General features: G+C 33.6%; 1 protein-coding gene across 3 annotated transcripts in view; it reads right to left on the bottom strand.

Annotated features, from left to right (window-relative positions):
• The window catches only part of LOC150079908 (putative fatty acyl-CoA reductase CG5065), a 269862-nt gene that overhangs the window by 6044 nt on the left and 241164 nt on the right, over positions 1-22654 (bottom strand). For all 3 annotated transcript variants that reach the window (XM_090383628.1, XM_090383627.1, XM_090383629.1), the window contains 5 exons: positions 21888-22065; positions 16113-16157; positions 15841-15959; positions 13640-13879; positions 6469-6598 (listed from right to left, as the gene is read on the bottom strand). In XM_090383628.1, coding sequence (XP_090239754.1) covers positions 6469-6598; positions 13640-13879; positions 15841-15959; positions 16113-16157; positions 21888-22065 — 712 coding nt within the window. The remainder of the gene's footprint in view (positions 1-6468; positions 6599-13639; positions 13880-15840; positions 15960-16112; positions 16158-21887; positions 22066-22654) is intronic.

Below are 22654 nucleotides of genomic sequence, written 5' to 3'. Positions count from 1 at the left end.
CATTTATCATTATTACAGCTAATAACTTGTCCCAGATAAGTATATGACTCCACCTTTTCAATTACTGTTCCTTCAATCATTATTTCCCTTTCTGTGGCATACTTGTTCATCATTACTTTTGTTTTAGCCATATTCATCTTTAGTCCAAAATCCTTACTAGCTGTGCATAACTGATTAAGATTTTTCTCTAATTCTTTGGGATCATGGCTTATGACCATAATGTCATCTGCAAATTGTAAATGGTTTAGGTACTCTCCGTTCACATTGACTCCTTTCTGCGACCAATCTAATCTTCTGAAAGCTTCCTCAAGGGCAGCAGTAAACAGCTTTGGAGATATTGTGTCTAGTTGTCGAACTCCTTTCTCAATTTTAAATTTCCTACTGTCTTTGTCTAGCCTAATAAAGGAGGTAGCACTCTCATATATTTTCTTCAAAATCATAATATATGGGGTATCAATGCCTTGTCTTTCCAGTGCCCGAAACATTGCCTTATGCTGTATGGAGTCAAATGCCTTTTCATAATCCACAAATGCCAGGCATAATGGTGTTTTATATTCATTTGCTTTCTCCATTAGCTGTGATATTATGTGAAGGTGATCCATAGTTGAGAATCCTGTCCTAAATCCAGTTTGCTCTTTCAGTTGATTCTCATCAAGTATTCTTTCTAAACTGTTAGTAATGACACTTGTGAACAACTTGCAGATGTGGGATAACAAGCTAATTGGTCTGTAATTTCCAATTTCTGATTTATCTCCTTTCTTATGCAGCAAAACTATGATTGCATTATTCCACTGCTTAGGTGTCACACCTTTTCTAATGCACTTTGTGAAGAGCGTTGCCAGTTTTTGTGTTATGTCTCTTCCTCCCAATTTTAACAACTCTACAGTAACTTCATCTTCCCCCGGGGCTTTCTGATTCTTCATTTTCTTCAATGCATGTTCTACCTCATCAGGAAGAATATTGGGTATGTCGTATGTGTTGCTACTTTGCAATCCATCTTCCCCACTGCTGGCATCATTCCCCTGCTCTTTGTATAATTCTCTATAGTAGTCTTCTGCTATTTGAATTATGCCTTCTCTGCTGTTTGTAAGTACACCATCGCTATTCTTCAGTTTCAGTATCATTTGTCTTTCTGTATTAGTGCTCATGGCTGCTGATTTAAATCCTTTGTTTTCCCTTAATGCTTGTTCTACTTTTCTTGTGTTAAATCTTCTTATGTCCTCTCTGAGTCTCTTTCTAATGGCTTTGCATAACTCAGTATATTCACTTTTCTCCCTGTCAGTGTTTTTCTTGCTTTTCTTTTGTCATCTTCGGTTCATCACGACAAGTGTTTCTTGACTAATTTTTTCTTCTTTGGATTTCTTTTTCCCTATAGGTTTCTTGGGCTTTATCACTTTCAAAAAGTTGTAATATTCCTCATCGATATCTTGGTCCTCAGCAGTCTGCAGAAGCTCATACTTGTTCTTAAGTTCCAATACATACTGCTTTTGTATCATTATTGATTACAATTTGATGTGCATTTTGTTTTCAGTGTAAACAAAATGGATTGCATGTATGTGCTCATAGAGTAAGTTAGAGGTATGTGAATTCTCTGTGATTCTACTTCAGTGCAATATGGCCTAAGTAGCCCTTTCACCAGAAATAACACTCAGTTCTGAAGATAGTGAGTAGAAAATGTAAAATTTAAAGGTGACATATATCATATAATGGTATTGTGTACTGCACAGTAGCAAATTTTTATTACAATGCTGCTTGAATGTAGTTGGTTTTGGCAGTTTTTTTGAATTAGACACACAAGTCACAAGTCGCAGAACAATCAAAGCTTCATTTGAAGTCTTGATTGGGTCTTTCATTTGTAGAGTAAGTTAGAGGTATGTGAATTCTCTGTGATTCTACTTCAGCACAAAATTGTAGACGTATATCAAATTATACATACTAAAATATATATATCAGTCGGGAATTGGTAGTGACTTCAAAATACATTGCATTTCAAATAATCCGATATTCATTTAATGTGAATATACTGTAGCAGTAATTTAATGAATGTGACTATAAAATGCATACACTGTATAAAATTTTTTGCATAGAGATTCACACGGGTGAGTCATTTCAAATGTTACAAGAAGTTTTCTTGAAAACCAAAAGAACTAGTTTTGTGCTGTTTTCTTTAGATTCTTAGGCAAAATCTGAACTTCATACCAGCAGGAACTTCCAGATTTTTTCAGATAATGATATAACAGAATGTTATCAAAAATTTAAAACAGTGTAAGGGATAAATAATTACATATACAGGCTGCAGTAGCCTAGTGGTCAGGCGCACGGGTGCATAAGTACGCGTGCCTTGAGTGACCAGGGTTCAAGCCCGTGACTACTGAATACAGTGTTTCTTGTATTCTATCTATCTTGTGAACTCCTCTGACCGTTTGGTCATCCTGGAGTATATAAACAGAAAATTTATTTATTTATTTATTTATTTATTTTATTCTGATAGAAACTCAATACACTAAGGCTGCACACTTTTTTTTTCCCTTTTTTTCTTATTTTTCACTGTTACTGAATTATGTGAGACAGACTGACTTCTATAACTTGAATTGAAAAGAAAGAAAAAAATTGGAAACACAGAAGCCCAATTTTTTAAAAAAATTAACAAATGCACACATTTAATATACTATATTATATATTAAAAATATCTTATAGTCAAAGCAATCAATCAATTTCACAAATATTTGAGCAAAATTAATATTTCTTTTCAGTAATTAAAATTAATTATTTATCATTTAAAACAGAATATTTATGGCATACTGTAAATAAATCTTAATCAGTTATCAGTGCCACTGGCTATCATGCACTACACATATATAGTTCATTTTTGAATTAAAAATAAGTTAATTTTAATAATACATTATTACTTTGTAAAAAAAATCAAACAAAATTTGCTAATTAATCCCAGGGGCTCAGCTCACATCTGGTGAGTATGGGCTTGGCAAACCCAGGGTCCTGAGCTGGATATCATCATTCTTCTCTTTCTTGGTGATTCCTTCCTCTCTCTCTCTCTCTCTCTCTCTCTCTCTCTCTCTCTCGGTAATTCGGGAATTTTTTTTGGCTGGTGCAGCATAAGCTTCAGGCTTCCTTGCACCATATGGCTAATAATAATAATAATAATAATAATATTATATTCTTATATGAACTCAAAGTCTGGTTTATATCTAAGAACTGCTTGTAAGGCTAAAATTCACACTGCATATACTAAAGAAAGAAAACTTTAGCATTAGCATACGCATACATTGCAAGAAAGCAAGCTTATGCAGCATCAGCCAAAAAAAAAAAAAAAAAAAAACAACCCTCCCATTTCGCCCCTCCATTCGTTCCAAATGCTTGTCCAGCTCAGCCTTAAATTTATTTAGCCCATCAACTTCCACAACAAAATATGGAAGTCTGTTCTGCCAATCAACCACCTGTTGGCTAATGGCAAATTTCTGCACAACTATTCTACAATTGTCTTTCCTCAATTTAAATGTATGCTTCATCAGGTTTGTAATCTGAGCAAGAGGAAGAATCCCATCAGCATTCAGCTTGCTCAACTCATTCAAGGCCTTATACACCTCAATCAGCTCACCTTGCAGGTGCCTACTCTTCAGGTGATGCAATTTGCAGAATTCAAGCCTTTCTTGGTAAGAGCACCCCTTTGTTCCCCTCACCAATCTTGTTTCCCTTCTTTGTACTTATTCTAGCAACTCTATATCCTTCCTAAAATGAGGCCTCCAGACCTTTACACAGTACTTCTAGGTGTGGCCTGACCATTGCCTTGTACAACAGGATAATCACATCTCAGTCCCTGCTAGAAAAATTCCTATATATCGAAAAGACTCCATGACCCGTCATGGCAGTCTATCTGCACTGTTCAGTGAGCTTCATATTTGACTGCACAATTACCCCCAGGTCTTTTTCACTTTCCACTTCCCTGAATATAGTACCACACAGTTGGTACATTTCTTTTCGGTTATTGTTACCCTTATGCAGTACTTTGCATTTGTCGATGTTAGACTTCAGTTGCCACTTCTCAGCCCATTTTCCCAACTTATCTAGATCCAGTTGGAGTAGCATACTGTCTTTACTGTTGTTAACAACCCTACCAACATTTGTATCATCTGCAAATTTGGACATTATTCCTGATATACCTTCATCAATATCATTGATGAATACACAAAACAACAAATGAACCCAGAACCAAACCCTTTGGTTCAGTGCTGGCCCATTGTTGGGGAACTCCAATAATAACATTTGTCCATGAAGAGCTGTGTCCATTGATTACCACTCTCTGTCGTCGCCCATTCAACCATCCCTTTATCCACTGTAGCAACTTACCCTTAATGCCATACCTCTCCAATTTGTACAGCAGTTTTCCATGGGCAACAGCATCAAAAGCTTTCCTGAAATCCAAGTATACGATATCAAAATTATTTTTGACATTCATTTCCTTTGTGACCACATCATAATATCCAATCAAATTGGTCAGACAAGACCTCCCTTAAACAAACCCATTCTGTCTTAAATACTGCTGCAGTCTTGTCTAGATGATCCTGCAATGCTTCTTTAATCAGTGACTCCAATATTTTCCCCAGAACACAAGTTAAACTAACAAGTCTATAGTTACTTGTGTCACCTTTTGAACTCCCTTTGTGAATTGGTGATACATCTGCACATCTCCAGTCTATGGGGACCTCTTCTGAATCCAAGGAAGCTCTCATAATTATGGCTAAGGGTTTGCTTACTTCTTTTGCTACCTTCTTTAATATAACTGGATAGATCCCATCCACCCCAGGTGCTTTCCTTATGTTTAATTTGAACAATTTCTCCTCCACTTTGCTCTCAGTTATTACAAAATCATTTATCTCCCTATTAGAGTTTGATAAACTTCTGGCATTCCCCTCAATGAATAACTCCTCATGTGTGAATGTAGATTCAAAATACTCATTCAGTTTATCAGCTACCCGAGCATGATCAATAGTCAACCCATCTATGTTAAGTGGTCCAATCTGATTCATCCCTTTCCTTCTAGAGTTTACATAAGTAAAGAACTCTTTGCTGTTTTTCTTTGCGTCCTTTGCCAAAGATTTTTTGTAATCTGCCTTCACCTGCTTAATCTCCTTTGTGACTTGATTACAGACAAGCTTATATATGGCACAGGCTTCAGTGTCACCTGATAATTTATATGCATCCCATACATTTTTCTTCTCTGCCACAAGCCTCATTAATTCATCTGACATCCATTTAGGCCTGAACTTTAAACAGTATTTCTTAGTTGGAATGAAAAGCCTAGTAGCCTCCAAGATTAAATCCCTGAAGGCTTCCCATTTAGAATTCAATGTTGGTAACATTATTAGTTGATCCCACTGTACAGAATTTAAAAACTGTCTGAGACCCCTGTAGTCACTTTATGAAAGCGAAGGCCCTTCCCTTGATGGTAGTTACATCTTTAAATAATTCCCATATCAGTACATTGTGATCGCTGTCACCAGTGGTTCCTTTATCTGCAAATTCTTAATGCATGAATAATCACTGTTGATAATCAGATCAAGAGTATTACTCCCGCTGGTTGCCTCTCGAACATGCTGCTGTAGAAAACAGTCATCCAATAAATCCAAAAAAAGTCTTGCTAGTGTGTGAGTGACCAATCCACAAATTCCAGTCAATATCTGGAAAGTTAAATTCCCCCATTATACGACATTCTGATTTACTGGCCCACTCTATTTCTCTGCACAACTGCTCATTATACTGATCAGATTCATTAGGCCTATAACACACGCCTACTCTCATTTTTTCTTTCACAGTGCTTATATCACACCAAACAGAGTCAACATTGCATTGTCCACCAACATCAATTGGATGCACTTCATTAGATTTTATGTGTTTCTTAACTAACATCATAACCCCTCCTCCCTTCCTGTCCTGTCTATCCTTTCTGTACTCATTGTACTCTCTAAATTCCAATTCTGCAGTGCTTATATCTGTGTGACACCACGTCTCTGATATCCCAACAATATCTGCCTTTGATGTCTTGAGTAGCACTTCAAGCTCATCAAATTTATTAACTATACTCCTAGCATTAGTGTACATGCAAGTATACATGCACCTGTTTCTACTCTTATTACTGTAACACAGCCCTGTCCTGTCTATCCTTTCTGTACACGTTGTACTCCCCAATTTCCAATTCTGCACTGCTTATATCTTAATCCCCATCAAAATATGCCAAAGCTATTTTATGTTCTAATGTACCTATGTGTTTGATTTTGTTATACAGAATAGATTAAAGATATTAAAAAAAATTCATATTTTACTAATATTATAAATTACTGAATTATTACATTCAAACTGTTTAACATATCTTGTCTATCAATTAATTAAAAAAACCCCCTCAAAATTGTTGTTTTGAAATGAAAACAAAGAATACTTATTTTTAACACTTACCTCTTTATCTTTAGGTGATAGTTCTTCTAAAAGAGTGAGCACATTATTTGAATGAAAAGTCCATTCATGTGTTGTAAAATATTCTAAACATTCAACAGCTCGATGAAGTCGTTTATACAATGGAACTAGCCTAGAAAAAATGTAAATAAAAATAAAATAAATCAATATATATATTTTTTTCAAATTCTGGAAAAAAAATTGCACATAAAATTCTATTGATTATAGTTTAACATTACACTCCTCATAATATGCTACTTAAAAAAAGTCAACAAATTGGCTGGTCTGTGTTACCACACATATAGTGTACACAGATGGTGGACAGAATAATGAAGAAGATAGAGAGAAAAAAAATATTAAAAAAAAAAAAAAAAATTTGGCAATAAAATTAATAATCTCTCATTCAGATACAGAGAAAAGTGTAAGAATGTCAATGAAAAGTGTAAGAATGTAGTAATCAAGAGGGTAGAAAAATATATTTAATCAATTTAGTTAAGTATCTCAGAAAGGAAGAAAACCGTAACTAAGGTAATCAAAAATTATAAGAGCAAAGTTAAAATAGAATTGGATACTACAGAAGTCGTTGTTATTTGGTTTTTAGGAGCATTAGCAACTAAAGCCATATTGCTCCGGGGACATGCGGTGGTCATTCCCTGACCTTTCTGCATCCTCCGTATTTGGTGGTCACGGGCTCAAACCCCGGTCTAATCAAGAAGCGTGTGCTACGCACTGCCGCTTCTGCCCACCTGGTTACGGAGGTGCCTACTACAGAAGCATGGAGTAAATATTTTGGTGAATTGCTAAATAAAGGACCTGAAGAAACTGCCAAAGAAGCAAAGGCCTTATTATTATTATTATTATTATTATTATTAAATGGATATTATTAATTTGGATGAGAAAGGCAAAGGAAATTTGACTCACAGCAAATTATATTTTTCAGAACCGCAGCAATATTCCAATCTACATAAATGACCACTTAACAACTCACCTCAAGAAATTGTTTTGGGAAACAAAACAATTAGTGAAACCTCACGATTACAAATTTTTATGGTTAAAACATGGAAGAATTTACGTGAAGAAGAATGAATCTTCAAGAGCCATAAGAATCTTGAGTTCAAAGGAACTGCAGTATATAAAATAGACACCTTTATTGTGAATAATTGTAGTTACTTGAAATCTGGTACTAAGGTGAAATTAAGACAACAAGTATGCTTTTTTGAGGAATCACAAATTTTCACTTCACCTTTACATTTTTTAAATAATCCAAATAGTTACTTGAAATCTGGTACTAAGGTGAAATTAAGACAACAAGTATGCTTTTTGAGGAATCACAAATTTTCACTTCACCTTTACATTTTTTAAATAATCCAAATAGTTACTTGAAATCTGGTACTAAAGTGAAATTAAGACAACAAGTATGCTTTTTGAGGAATCACAAATTTTCACTTCACCTTTACATTTTTTAAACAATCCAAATGTTCAAGCTCTTTTAATTGATAAAAAACAGTTTTTTCTGGTAGCTCTAAATATCAGGTTATTAAGAAAAAATTGGTTTCATTGCATTTATATACTGTAAGAAGTTATTAATTAACTTCTTACAATATATAAATGCAATGAAAGAATATATCTCATGTATAGTATTAACAGAGGTTAATATAAAAAGTGATGAAATTGCTAATTATAACATACAAGGTTATGACAAGGTATATCAGTTGAGAGAGTTGAGAAGGGGTGGAGGAATAATAATATACTACAGAACATGCTATAAGGCAATACAAGCTTATCACTTGACTCAGTCTTGTGAAAACTGCTGTGTCAAATTATTACGAGAAGATTCACAAAACACATTCATGATTTGTGCTATCTATAGGTCACCAGCAGATTCTATAAACAGCTTTCTAATAGAATTAGATAACATAATTCTGCAATGGGATGACATACAAGCAGATAAGACCATACTAGTAGAAGACTTCAATATCAATTTACTAACCGATGAAACAGAAAATGTAACACTCAGATAATCTGCAATCTTAAACAATTATGGATTTGAACGTACCTTATTTGGAATAACTAGACAACAAAGGATGGTGGGTGATACAACAGTAAGCTCATGCTTAGATCACATTATAACAAATATAAAGTTGAAGTACGCAAATTCCTACATACTATTAAATCAACTTTCAGATCACAGAACGTGCATACTAATAATAGATATGCACTCAAAACAACATCCATGTGAAGATATAAAATTAACAAATGTTGCAAAGAAAAATTACTTATCAACATGTAAACTGAAACAGAACACGGAAAACTTGTTAATACAAGAGCAAATATCCTACACAACAAATGTAAATGACTTTTCAAATAAGATAGTACAAATGATAAACAATTCAAGGTTAAATATGGAGAGAAAAGTAAATCACTCAGATTGCAACATAAATCCTAGGAGTAACAGGATTAAGCATAAGAAACCTTGGATGACAAAAGAAATAGAAGAATTAATGGTACAAAGAGATAAATACTTAAGGCAATATAGAAATTGTCCATCAAAGATAGAACATTATTATAATTACAAAACACTAAGAAAGAAATTGACAGGTATGAATAGAAAACAAAAAAACACTTATTACAATCAACTTTTTATGGATAAGCAGCTAACTCAAAAGGAAAAATGGAACATTATAAATAACCTACTAAGTACAAGGAAAAAAACAAACACGGGGAAATCAAATTAAAACATTATTAGAACAGATCTCTGGTACAAACAAACAATATGAGGCTTCAAATAGATTTTCCAAAGCTGTATTAGATCTCAGTAGATAAAACATACACTATTGCCAAGACTCCTTTGCTCAAAAAGATAGTCCTCCTCAGATAGTGAACTCTTGTGTAGTCTTAGCTCCACAGTACACGGAAATTCTTAAGATCATTAAGAACAGTTAAAGAACAAGAAAACTTGTGGACTGGACTGCATTACAGTAACTGAAGTAAAGAGAAATAAAGAACAGTTCAGTTCTCTTGGTGGAGATTATAGCACGAATGTTAGAATCGGGAAATTATCCTACAAATCTACTTTCCTTTAAAATACTCCCTATATATAAAAAGGGAAAACCTGATGACTTTTGTAATTATAGACCAATTACAATTCAGTCAGTTATAAATAAAATAATAGAAAATTATATATTTTCCCATATAAGCAAATATTTACATCAGTATGGACTGTTAAACAACTCTCTATTCTCATATCAGAAGGGCAAGAGCACACAGACATTATTAGAAAGCTTAGTAGACTCTTTTAACTTACATTTAAACAACAATAACTTCATGATTTTATTTATTGATTTGACCAAAGCATATGACTTAATTGATATCCCAATCTTGAAACAGAAATTACTGAAATATGGTATAAGGGGAAGAATCAATCAAATCTTAGCATCTTATTTAACCAAAAAATAAAATAAAATAATAACAGTAGAAGTAGAGAATACAAAGGGAAAATCATATAATGTGAAGAGAGGAGTACCTCAGGGCACTCATGCAGGGCCAATCATGTTCAACATCTATATAAATGACATATTCGAAGAAAGAAAGAACTCCTTTTTAAAAATTTATGCAGATGATATAATCTTATATACAATTGGAAAGAACCTGACAAAAATGGCAAAAGATTTACAGCAGGATGTAATAAATTAACAAAATTGGTTGCATGACAATAAATTAGCACTCAGCTTTGAAAAAACAAAATTTTTGGTAATTAGACCTCCTCATCAAACCCTGGACATTCATCCCTCGATTAAATTACATGAACATAAATGCCTACATGTTCAGGATTTCCAGAATTGCAAATGTCTAACAGTGGAAGAAGTTTCAAATCACTGTTACCTTGGGGTATGGATTGACTATAGTCTAAGTTGGGCAATGCATATAACAAACTTGTACAAAAAAAAAAGAGATTTTACGTTTACTTTTTTTATTACATTAAAAATAAGTTAAATCTAAGAACAAAAGTTACCTTATATTATGCATTAGTGGACTCCCAACTCAATTATTTAAGTAAATGTATGGGCACGAGCAAATATAACTGAAATAAGGGTAATAAACAACTTACTTAACAGGATTCTGAAACTTTTAATGGGGACAAACTCTTGGAATGATGAATTACTTGTCAAGAAATTCACTTTTCTTAACAAGTTCTTTTATTGTAAACAAATTCTCTTGATAAAATAAAATTATATTGTATTGTATTGTTATTATTAGCCATATGGTGCAAGGAAGCCTAAGGCTTATGCTACACCACCAAAAAAAAAAAAAAAAAATTTCTGCATTACCCTGAGAGAGAGAATCAGAAGTAGAAGGGAATCACCAAGAAAGAGAAGGATGATGATATCCAGCTTAGAACCCTGGGTTTGCCAAGCCCATACTCACCAGATGTGAGCCCCTGGGGTATTAATCAGTTCGTTCACGTTCGGTGGAAAAGGCATGGTTTGAATCCCAACAATGAGGCAAGGATATTTTATTGGAAAATCTCATGTGGTCAAGTTAGTCTGCCTCAAAAAAGGGTTGCATGGTTTTATCTCCCAAAAACTCAGGTTTTCCATCCAGTGAACGGCAAATTGACTGAAAAATATACACAATATATGATGACTTAGCTAGTTAAAACACACACACACACACACACACACACACACACACACACACACACACACACACACACACACACACACACACACACACACACACACACACAAAGAGGAAAAGATTGAAATGGGAGAAATTTTGAACACTGTCTCTTTTTATTAAGCTTAAAAAAAGGTTATTAGAAAATATGAGGAATGGAAGGGTGGAGGGTGTAGATGAAATTGGACCTGAAAATAAATTCCGAATGGTTACATCAGGTAGTTCTTTGAAAAGGTTTCAGAAGATTGAATCAAAGCATTGATTGTATTATCACACAGCAAGTGAAATAAAGTTGAATGTGTGAACAGAGGAATTTCATTACTTAATTTACTGGGTAAAATTTATACAAGTATCTTGGATAAGAGGATAGAAATAATACTGAATGTAACATCTGGGAAGAAGAGTCAGGTTTCAGACCAAACAGGAAAAGCCACAATCAAACATATGCACTAAGATATTAGGATTTGTTGACCTTGAAAGTTCATAGAATAAAGCACACAGAAATCTGAGTGAGGATTGGAGGAAGCAGTAGGAAATAGTTTAATGTTAAATTAGGAGCGGGGCAAGGCTGCACCTATCATCATTTCTTTTTATAATTTTCACCATTTAACAAATGAATGTGAGTTATTGACAAAGTTCAATATGAAATATGTAAAAACTATATCATTAATTATTATATGCTGATGATAGTGTGCTGTTAAACAGCTGCTTGTAAGAATCTCCATGAACAAGTTACACAAAAATAAAAAGTTATGAAAGTTTGGAGAGAGAGAGATGAGTAAAATTTAAAGACTGTAGACTAAATCACCAAAAATTGGAAAAATTGTCTATTTTGTGTATCTAGGAACACTCTTTAATGAAGATGGAAGATTTAACATGGAAATACATCATAGAATAAGTGAAGCAAGAAATGTAGGAAGCTAATTAAACAAATTCATTTGTGGCAAAAGAAAAACTGGCCAACATATACTTAGCTCTTTCTTGTTGTTGTTTGGTTTTTAGGAGCATTAGCAACTAAGGCCATATTGCTCCGGGGATATGCAGTGGTCATTCCCTGACCTTTCCGCATCCTCCGTATTTGGTGGTCACGGGCTTGAACCCCAGTCTAATCAAGAAGCGTGTGCTACGCACTGCTACTCCTGCCCACTTGGCTATGGAGGCGCCTTAGCTCTTTCTAACACAGTTTTTAAGCCTAAGGAAATGAAAGCTAAGAGAATGATCAAAAATTAAAATATTTACAAGTGGGAGTTTTAAGAAAAATAAATGTAACTAAGAGATGAAAGAAATGGCAAGATTATATTGTAAATAATATGATAGCAGAGGTTTTTTTTTTTTTTTTTTTTTTGATGAAAACCCCAAACACGATAGATATTAGAACCTATAGTACTTAGTACCATGTTTGGGTTGAAGGTTGAGAAGATGAAATAAGATATTTGTTGACACCAAACCTGAACCACTGTAGACTAATTTTCAGGAAATATGTATGAAAGAAGGTTGTTCCAGAAAATGGCAGTTGAATTAATAAACAAGGAAAATGAAAAGTTGGTTCTGTGAGTTTGAAGTTGGGCAGTAAATGGATGGTAAAAGGACGTACTTGACCATCTTCCATTCTACGAATTACCTCCATCTGTTTTTTTTTTTCCAACGTGATAGATCTATGTGACTTTTTAGCAACATTTTCACATTCACTTAGCTTTACTGCACTTCTCTTACTATACATGGCAGCTCTTATTTTATCTTATTAACATCCCCATGTTATCTTATTAACACAACCAGAAGCACAGTTAATCAACAATTTTTAATTAAAACTCACAAACTGACACTGCAGAATAGTGGCTCAACAATAGTACACCAACAAGCAAACTGAGTGTTCCTCTTCTCTCCTCTCCAGCCACTTCATCCCTGATTGGCTTAGATGGTAGAGGATAGCTTTCATCTTTGATTGACTGTGCTGTTTCTTTACATCATATCCGGTATTTATAGTTGCGAATTTTTGAAATTTTTTATAGTTTTTTGATATTTTTTTGGCCTTCTGGCTTCAAAACTATTGTTACTGTGAATCATCGCAAAACAAACTGTCGTAAACCTAGAGCTACCTATATATAATATAATTACGATCTGATTCATAATCCAGAAGTTTGTTACTAAAGTACAATTCCATAAGGGCCTGTGCAGGGTGATATTTGCACAAGCATCTTTGTTAACCTATTTTTACAGCATCTCCACTATAAAGAAACTCAGCTTAACATGAATTACTTCTTTTTTTGTTGACTGTTACAATGTATTATTTATTTAATTTCTTTTGCTATCTATTACAATGAAATTTCTTTTGCTAACATGATTAAAAATTAATAGATAAAACATTATTGAAGTAACAACTTCAGAACATCAAAGAACAGATTAGAAGAGGAAAGAAAAAAGTGTAATTAATCTGAAGAATTAACAAAAATTAAGAAGAATTAATCTGAAGAATTAACATATTAACAAAAATATTTACCGTGGCTTATGACCTGTTAGAACAGATATCAGGTCAAAAAAATAAGCAGGAAGGTGGTGATGAAGTAAGACACAAACTTTGTTCCATAAGCTGCTGCTTTTAAAACTACCACTTGGATACCTAAAGATTTCTTCACTTGGATGTCGAAGTATATTGGGAATGGCTAGCCGTTCCACATCTCCCCATGTTATCTTATTAACACAACCAGAAGCACAGTTATATATCATGATATTGTTGAGCCTGCAATACATTAAAAACCATGAATTTTTACAACTTAAAAAAAAAAAAAAAAAAAAAAGTCATATATGTACACTTTTTTTTTTTTTTTTAACCTAGAATTCTGAATGACGGAACTTTACAACATGCCATCCTGGATTACAAGTGTAAAAATTCATATTAAATCAGTTCTACTGTTGCAATTCAATAATAATTCAAAGGAGTTTTCCACATAGAATGTTCTGCAACACCATTCTCTCTTTGTTGAAAATTTTATTAACATGGTAATGTTCACTTAAGCATGTGAGACTGTACATAAATATTAAAATACAAATATTGGTATTAATGGCTTCCAAGCATGCAGTTATAACCATAAGTGTATTATGTCCGTAGAAATGTGTGTTCACAAGCTGATTTGTATTTTGTGGGGCTGAAAAATTTAGAATAACTCACAGGGGAAACATTACATCTGATCAGCTAACTCCATCTGATCAGCAGTCTCAGATGAAGATTACATTAGAAATTTCTCAAATCATTGATGGGAATTAAACCCAGAGCTTTCCAAACAAGTGGAAGGCTGTTCTGTATGATACTGACAAGGCTGCCATGGAGGGTCTGGGATTCTGTATGGTGAAAACAGCAGAAATAATCACTAATGGAGTTTACAACAACTATTTAAACCCCAAAGAAGCCAATCCACTGTTTTTCACAGAAAGCAGTGTTAGCCCAAGAAGTCCCAGCCATAATGTTTTGGGGCCATCCTCACCTCCAGATCTCACTGGATTTTTTTTTTTTTTTTTATGTGGATGATTGTACTTTTATTTTTTTAAAACTTTTTTATTATTTTTGACCATTCAAAATCCCATAGCCATTTTTTTTTAAATTCGAAGTCATAGCTCCATAACTGTTCAGAATCAGACATGTTTATATGATTCTTTTACATGTATTAGTACATGGAATTGCCCTTAATTCTGTTGGCTTAATTTAGAAAGACATTTAAAAATTTAGAAATTTTTTGCATGTAAAAAGATATTTCACATATATTATGGCCAAAATTTTAAAATTAAATTTATTTCATACCCAGCCAAATTTTTAATTAAATTTAAAATTTTACCGGGAACGAAGGTCTCTGAAAGGTATTCACTAATAATTAACTGAATTAATGTCAAGTATTAAATCTCTAATCTCCACATGTTTCTATATTATACTATTGATAAAGGAGGGTGGGGAAAATTGTTTAATGATTAGGATGAGTTAACATCAAATGATAAACATTTAAGTTTAGGGTTAAGTATTAATCCCGTGCACATACTTATGTTATGAAAACTGATAGACTCGCTGCAAGTTTAACAAGTCCAAGGGCAATAAAGAAAAGGCACAAATAGCAATAGCTCTTTTTCAGTCATAAAGGCAGGCTTTATTCAAAATTTTATGCTGCAGTTTCAAGAGTTCAAAAAATTACTGATTTAATCATTAAAGTTATTACATCTAATAAATAAGGATAAGAAGACTTAATAGAGAATGATTAATACAGAGTTTTAAAAGCCTTTTTATTTAACAAGTAAAATTTTAATTAAAATATTAAAATTTTACATGTCAGAAATTAAAAGTTTTATTAAGATTTTAAGCAAACATCACAGCAAAATGTACTGAATTATTTCATTTAAAATGTACTTAAACCTAAATTTTTTATCCCATTAAAATAAAGTTAGTCATTAGTTAACTGCTCGTTATTTTTTTAATAAAAAACTTATTATTTAATGATGAAATTAAATAAACCATCATTTTAATTTTACATTATTAGTCATATTATTATTCACTGTGATAAATGAAACTTAATAACTGAATACCATACTTAACACTATTTACAGTTCTAAAATATTATTCAAACTAAAGAGGCACCCATTTCTTGTTGCTTTATGTGAATTATTGGGAAGTAATTTTTAACTACAATAATGAAATGAGACTAATAAAATGAAACTAACCTGTATGCAGCAGTGTACCAAGCAACTGCTATTACTAGATTAATGACAACATCTACAGGAATAAGGTCAGCAGCACCTGAGGAAAAGCAGTGCATTGAGCGGAGAATACCCTTGCTTGTCTAATGAACAAAAATAGTAAAAAGTAAAAAAATAAATAAATAAAAAAAATATATATATAAATATATATGATTACAATTTAATTTTGAAACAAAATTTTAAACATAAAGACATTAATACATGCACACATACATACAAACACAATTTGTACTTACAGCAACAATGAGCCCAGTAGGACCATTGAAATTGTCAATCCAGCCCTAAAAAATAAACATTTGAGTTTAAAAGGAGTTATATATATTAAAATAACAAAAAAAAAAAAAAAAAAAAACTAGAGTTCTTTGTTTAGTTGAATACTTACACAGAAAATTCTTGCTTTTAAAATCTTCTTTAAAAAAAAAAAAAAAAAAAATATATATATATATATTTTTTGGGTTTTATATAAGAATTATTTTATCATGAGATGCTTGCATTCACTAATATGCAAAAGGTACACAAAACATGAACATGTTTTTCTCAGGCTGTTTTAAGCATTAAAAACAATTAGTGTGTTATATGTAAATGTAAATATCTGTTAAAAAAAAACCCTTTGCATATATATACATATACAAGGTTGTTAAAATGAAAGTATCCCTTTCATTTCATTATAGAGGGCTCTGGAAAGAGTTCAAAGGCTCGTACTGAAGAGAAATTTAGACAACAGGTACAATAAAGAATGCGTTTGGCATTTATTGGGAAAAAAAATTAGTTACAAAATTTGTCACTGTATGGCACATAACTATCTTAGTTATGATTATGTAAATAACTTGCATTATTTGCATAATCGTAAGTTATTGCCACAGTGCCACTACTCAGTTCTACTGTACTGTATAAAAGCAAAGCAGTCTTCATACAGTTGATGTTTGCCTGCACTACAGGAGCAATGCCAACAACGTTGCAGGAAAAGGCGCTATTAGTGAAGCTGTACTATCAGAACAGCAACAATGCAGCTGCGGCTATTAGAGAATTCCGGCATCAGAAGCGTATAAGGCATGGACCTATGACTGTTTGTGCTGTCCACAAAATGATTGTGAAATCTGAAGCGACAGGACATCTTGGTGTTCAACTAGGTAGAGGCCGAAAACAAGAGGACTCCTCTCGTGTTGAAGATGTGGCTATGGCTATCATGGATTTATCAAGTCAATCTCCATGTGGTAGCACAAGTGTTTCTCATAAAGTGGACATGCCGTATTCCACTGTAAGGCTAGTAATGCATCAAGTGTTGCGGTACTGTCCTTACAAGATGCACATGCTACAGCAGCTAACGCATGGTGATGCAGATATTTGTTTCACATACACACTTTGGTTTCTGGCACAAATGACAGTGGATATCACTTGACCATGGAACATCCTTTGGAGCGATGAAGCCCACTTCTGCTTAAATGGACAAGTGAATACGCACAACTGTCACATTTAGGCAACAGAAAACTCTCGAGAAATGTAAAGTACTACATATGGGAAGCAGTAACCCCAGAGTGATGTATCAACTCTGTGGTACTACACTGACAGTGGTAGAGAACAAAAAGGACCTGGGGGTAATTGTGCAGGCAGATATGAAGTATTCTGAGCAGTGCAGACATAGTGTCTTGTCAATGATATACAGGAATTTTTCTAGCAGGGATAAGGAGGTGATTATTTCCTTGTATAGTGCAATGGTCAGGTCACACCTTGAGTACTGTACACAGGTCTGGAGGCCTCATTTTAAGAAGGATGTAGAGCTGTTGGAACGAGTAGAGAAGGGCAACAAGATTAGTGAATGGAACAAAGGTTTGCTCTTACGAAGAAAGGCTTAAATTTTGCAAATTACAGTGTCTGGAGACTAGGCACCTGCAAGGTGATCTGATTGAGATGTATAAAGTATTGAATGGTTTGGGCATGCTCAATGCTGATGGGATTTTTCCTTTTTCTCAGAATAATCACCTGAGAGGGCATAAATTCAAACTGAGGAAAGACAGATGTAGGATAGATGTGTGGAAGTTTGCCTTTAGCCAGCAGGTAGTTGGTTGGTGGAACAGACTTCCATCCTTTGTTGTGGAAGTTGATAGCCTAAATAAATTTAAGGTTGAGCTGGACAGGTATTTGGAATGTACAAAGGGGTGAAATGTGAGAGGTTTTTTTTTTTTTTTTTTTCTTTTTTGGCTGATGCTGCATAAGCTTGCTTTCTTACATCATATGCCTCTACTAATGGTAATGTTATCCAACAGGTCCCACTGCATTCTCCAAAAGTGACAGTGTGGTGTGGATTTACGGCTACATTCATGGTTGGGCCATATTTTTTTGAACAGGTAACACTGACTGGACCCCGCACTTCTGTCACTGGACAGTGATATTATGAAATGTTGGCAAATTTCGCAATACCAGAGCTGTAACAACGTGGGTGCCTTCAGGATACCATATTCATGCAAGATGGTGTGCCACCCTACATCCACTGTTGTGTCCAAAGATTTCCAGACATCTTGGCCACCCTGATCACCGGACATCACCCCATGCGACTTCTGGTTGTGGAGTTTTTTGAAGAACCAGGTGTAATGGGGAAGGATGTCAAATTCTGGCAGATCTGAAGGACAGCATTAGACGTCATGTGCTAGCTATTCCAGTTGACATGTTAAGTTCTGCTATAGAAAATGCTGTTCTTTGAATGGAAACTGTTGTTGACCAAGATGGAGGACACATTGAACAATTTTAGTGCTGTTCAAGTGATTTGTACTGCCACAGCACCATATAGTGACAATGACAAGTGCATTCTTTATTGTACCTGTTGTCCAAATTTCTCTTTAGTACGAGGCTTAGAACTTGCTCCAGAGCCCTCTATATAGGGATACTTTAATTTTAACAACCCTGTATATACTGCCATAAAAGTAAGACTCCTGTAAAAACAGAAAATGATATCACAGAGCTATGGGTTTTGCATTGTGTAGTATAGTACTAATGTATGGTTTTCTTTAACAGGTATCACTTACTAGTAAAGGAAGCCAGTGAAAATGGAATAGGGAGATAAAGAAAACAGGACTACTGTCATAGGTCTTCATAATGCAGGACATGATGCAGCTACAATTTTAAAACTTCTGAAACAACTTTGAATAAGCCAAAGATTTGTCTACAGGGCAATTGATAGGTACAATGAACAACAGAGAATTGATGACAGGCCCCAATCCAGATGCCCAAGAACTATGAGGACCCCCTGCAGCTATCAGGCGATGGAGAACAGACAGATACTCTTATACTCTTCACAGATGAAAAGATTTTTACTACTGAGGAGAGTTACAACCATCAAAATGACAGGGTGTATGCCCATAGCTCTGTAGAGGCATGACAGGCCATTGATGGGGAGGAGTCTCTTACAAAGGTGTAACAATGATGCATTTTTGTGTTCAGGGGATGAAAATGAGTGCAAGGGTGTACTTGAATGATATTCTAGAGCCACATGTGAGACCCCTCAATCAGACTCTCTTCAATGGTCAGCACTGGACCTTCCAATAGGACTCAGCACCTGCCCACAAGGCAAAGATCACCCAAACATGGCTGACTGAGAATATGCCAGAGTTCATAAATCATGATGAATGGCCTCCTGCCAGCCCTCATCTTAATCCACTTGATTACCATTTGTGGGCTATTTTGGAAGGGATGGTCTGTGGTAAAATGCATGCCACATTGGAGAGCCTGAAGAGATCACTGGAGCATGCTCTGGCCAATTTCCAGCTGGACGTTGTGCATAGTTCTATTGATGAATGGCTGGAATGTTTGAGGTCTTGTTTTGTAGGTGATAGATGACTTTCATCAACCGGTGAAATACCACCACTTTGCTTATTGGAGGTTTGAAGTGGTGAAACCCATGTTTAGTCTCTATAGCAAAGTTTCTGGCATCCCCCTCCCTCCATACTTCTCCTTCAACCCATGCACGGTACTAAGTACTATGTCGAGTTCCTATGTCTTTTTATTTTGTGGCTATAAGCAGTAATATATGTGACTGTATTTATGGCATTACTGTGTATATATATATATTTTACTTTTGAGAAAGATAATTACACAGTAAATGTGTTAGGAGAAACAAAATATAACAATCAGAGGAGAACACTTTCTTAATATGAATTGTTTATTTTTATTGTTCTATTTGCCAAGAATTACAACTCCAACCTACTAGCACAATCAGTTACTAAGCTATAAGCTTAGCTATTTTTTAGCTGTTATACTAAGCTATTTTTTTTTTTTTTTTTTTGGCTGATGCTGTGAATATGAATTGTTTATTTTTATTGTTTTATTTGCCAAGAATTACAACTCCACCTACTAGCACTATTTTTTAGCTGTCATACTAAGCTATTTTTTTTTTTTTTTGGCTGATAAGCTTGCTTTCTTGCATTATATGCCTCTACTAATAAGAGGTAAGCATATTTTTGAACTCTATGACCAAAATGATGTAAGGATACATTCACAAAAAAAAATATATAATAAATAAATAAATTTCCTTTTTCCTATGATGTTCTACACAGTGCAAATAAGTATCTACATATAGTTTTGCTGTAATTTCCCAAGCTCTTAACCTCAGCAACTAGCAGGTAATTTATTCTAATGGTTTAGGTCAACACCATTTCTGGTTGTTTAATTATTTGTTTGAGAACTGTTCAAAACAACCACCTTAACTTGAGAGCTTAAAAAAAAAAAAAACAACGAAAAAACTGCATACTTATTTTTTTGCTGAAATCTTTTTCATTACATAATCCTCTCTTAAGGTCCATGTTGTTGGGAGGGGAGGAGGAAGAGGCACCAGAATAAGAAAGCAGCAGCCTCTTACAATGGCGGGAGAGAGAGAGAGACATATCAGTATTTCAAGGAGGCTATTTAAGGGAACCTCAATGTCCTACCTACTTGATGTGTCTTATCAAACTAAATTTGTGCTGCACTTGCAAAATGGGTCAGCACCAATTTTATTGGACAAAAATTCTAAACCTTGACTGATATGGCATATCATTAAAAACAGAGTTCTTATAAACATTCTATAACATTCTCAAGTACGTTTTGCCACTCAATGTGTTTTCAAAGAAATAAAATTCTAAAAACTCTCACTATGGGGTACAACTGAGCCATAACAACATTCCACAAGTATTTCAGTATCAACAATTGTGACAATATAAATTAAATAACTGAATAAACAGATCCATTACTGAAAACAATAATGGATCTGTTTATTGAGTTACCTAATTTATACTGCCACAATTAATGATACTGAAATACAATTATGTGGAATGTTTTCCAGAGTTATGATTCAGCTGTACTCCATGGTGAAAGATTTTAGAATGTTATTTCTTTAAAAATAAATATTAGTAATAAATAAAGTAAATATTTTCATTATTACATATATTTTTTTTTAGTTTATGGTTTAATACTTCTAATGAAGCATTAAACCATAAACTTTGTATTGTATCATATCATATATAATAAAAAGTGTAATTAATATTGATATGATATTATTAAAATATGATATGATATCATATCATTTTCACTATTTTTAAAGAACAAAATCTGAACCTGATGAATATTAAAACTTTGTCTTAGTTACCAGTACTTACTTGCTCTAAATGTGCAGATACAGGTGATGATAATTCAAATTTGTGAAATAAATGAGTTTGTTACAAACAGTAAATCCAAGTGTTTTAAAATATTAAAAATCTGTTTTCTCAAATTAGGAATGATATACCATCCAATGGCAGGTAGAAAAACTAATTTTCTGATATAATGAGTTTATAGTGTCAAAAACATCCTGGTTATACGTATCAAAGATATTTATTTAGTATTAAACTTACCATTAATACAGCAACTTTTTCTAATGCTAAAAATGATTAGAATTAAACATTCAGAAGCATTTAAGATCCAACGATTACTGAATTATGAAAAAAAAAAAAAAAAAAGCATATGTTAATTATATTGAAATATTTTGGGGGAAAAAATTAACTTACAGGTAAAGGCTCTTTCCAAGCGGCAGTAACAATGGAAGGTCTTACTATAGCCACAGGAAGACTCCCACTTTCTTCAACTAGCAGTGTTTCTGCTAATGCTTTTGTGTATGTATAGGTATTGGGCCTGCCTTTAATCAAATAGGGAGTCATTGTGGTTAAAAGATCTTCATTCATCCATCTGAAAAAAAAAAAAAAAAAAAATTGTGAATCTGCATATGAACACAGGAAGAAGTTGAAAAATTATTTCTGTTCCTCCAAATGAGAACTAATATCACAAAAAAATTCACTGTGCTGAAAATAAAAGATATCCGCTACTTTGTTATCCACCTGATCAAGGTTATCGCTCTTTATTTAATTTCGCTTGGTACAAAAATTATAAGTTTTTGACATTAAAGATATAATTTTTTTTAGAAGGCAAATAAATATTATTTTATCCAATACTTAATTTTTATAACTGTTTCTATCTTTACTCTAAAAGAACACAAAAACAGAAAATAAAGTGGTCAAAAGAATTTATTTGAATACAACTGTTGCAACAGAATGCACAGATTTGCTAACCAACGTGGTTTTCTCCAAATGATAATACGAGCACATCTACCTTCACAAAAAATTTATTCTTTTTTAGTATTAAAATCTATCATGCATCAAACAAAAGTGCTTGGGAAAGTTGCATTTTTTGTTAAAAGGTAATGCCTGCTAGCCTTTTTCAGTTTCCCACTCCTTACAGACGAGTGACCAGAAAAATGCTAGTTCTATATTCCACTAAA

This window comes from Mastigoproctus giganteus, chromosome 10 (assembly GCF_048544385.1).
Source record: "Mastigoproctus giganteus isolate SK-2022 chromosome 10, ASM4854438v1, whole genome shotgun sequence".
Classification (NCBI taxonomy): Eukaryota; Metazoa; Arthropoda; class Arachnida; order Uropygi; family Thelyphonidae; genus Mastigoproctus; species Mastigoproctus giganteus.
The sequence above is the reverse complement of the archived record's forward strand: the minus strand, read 5'-3'. Positions and strand labels throughout refer to the sequence as shown.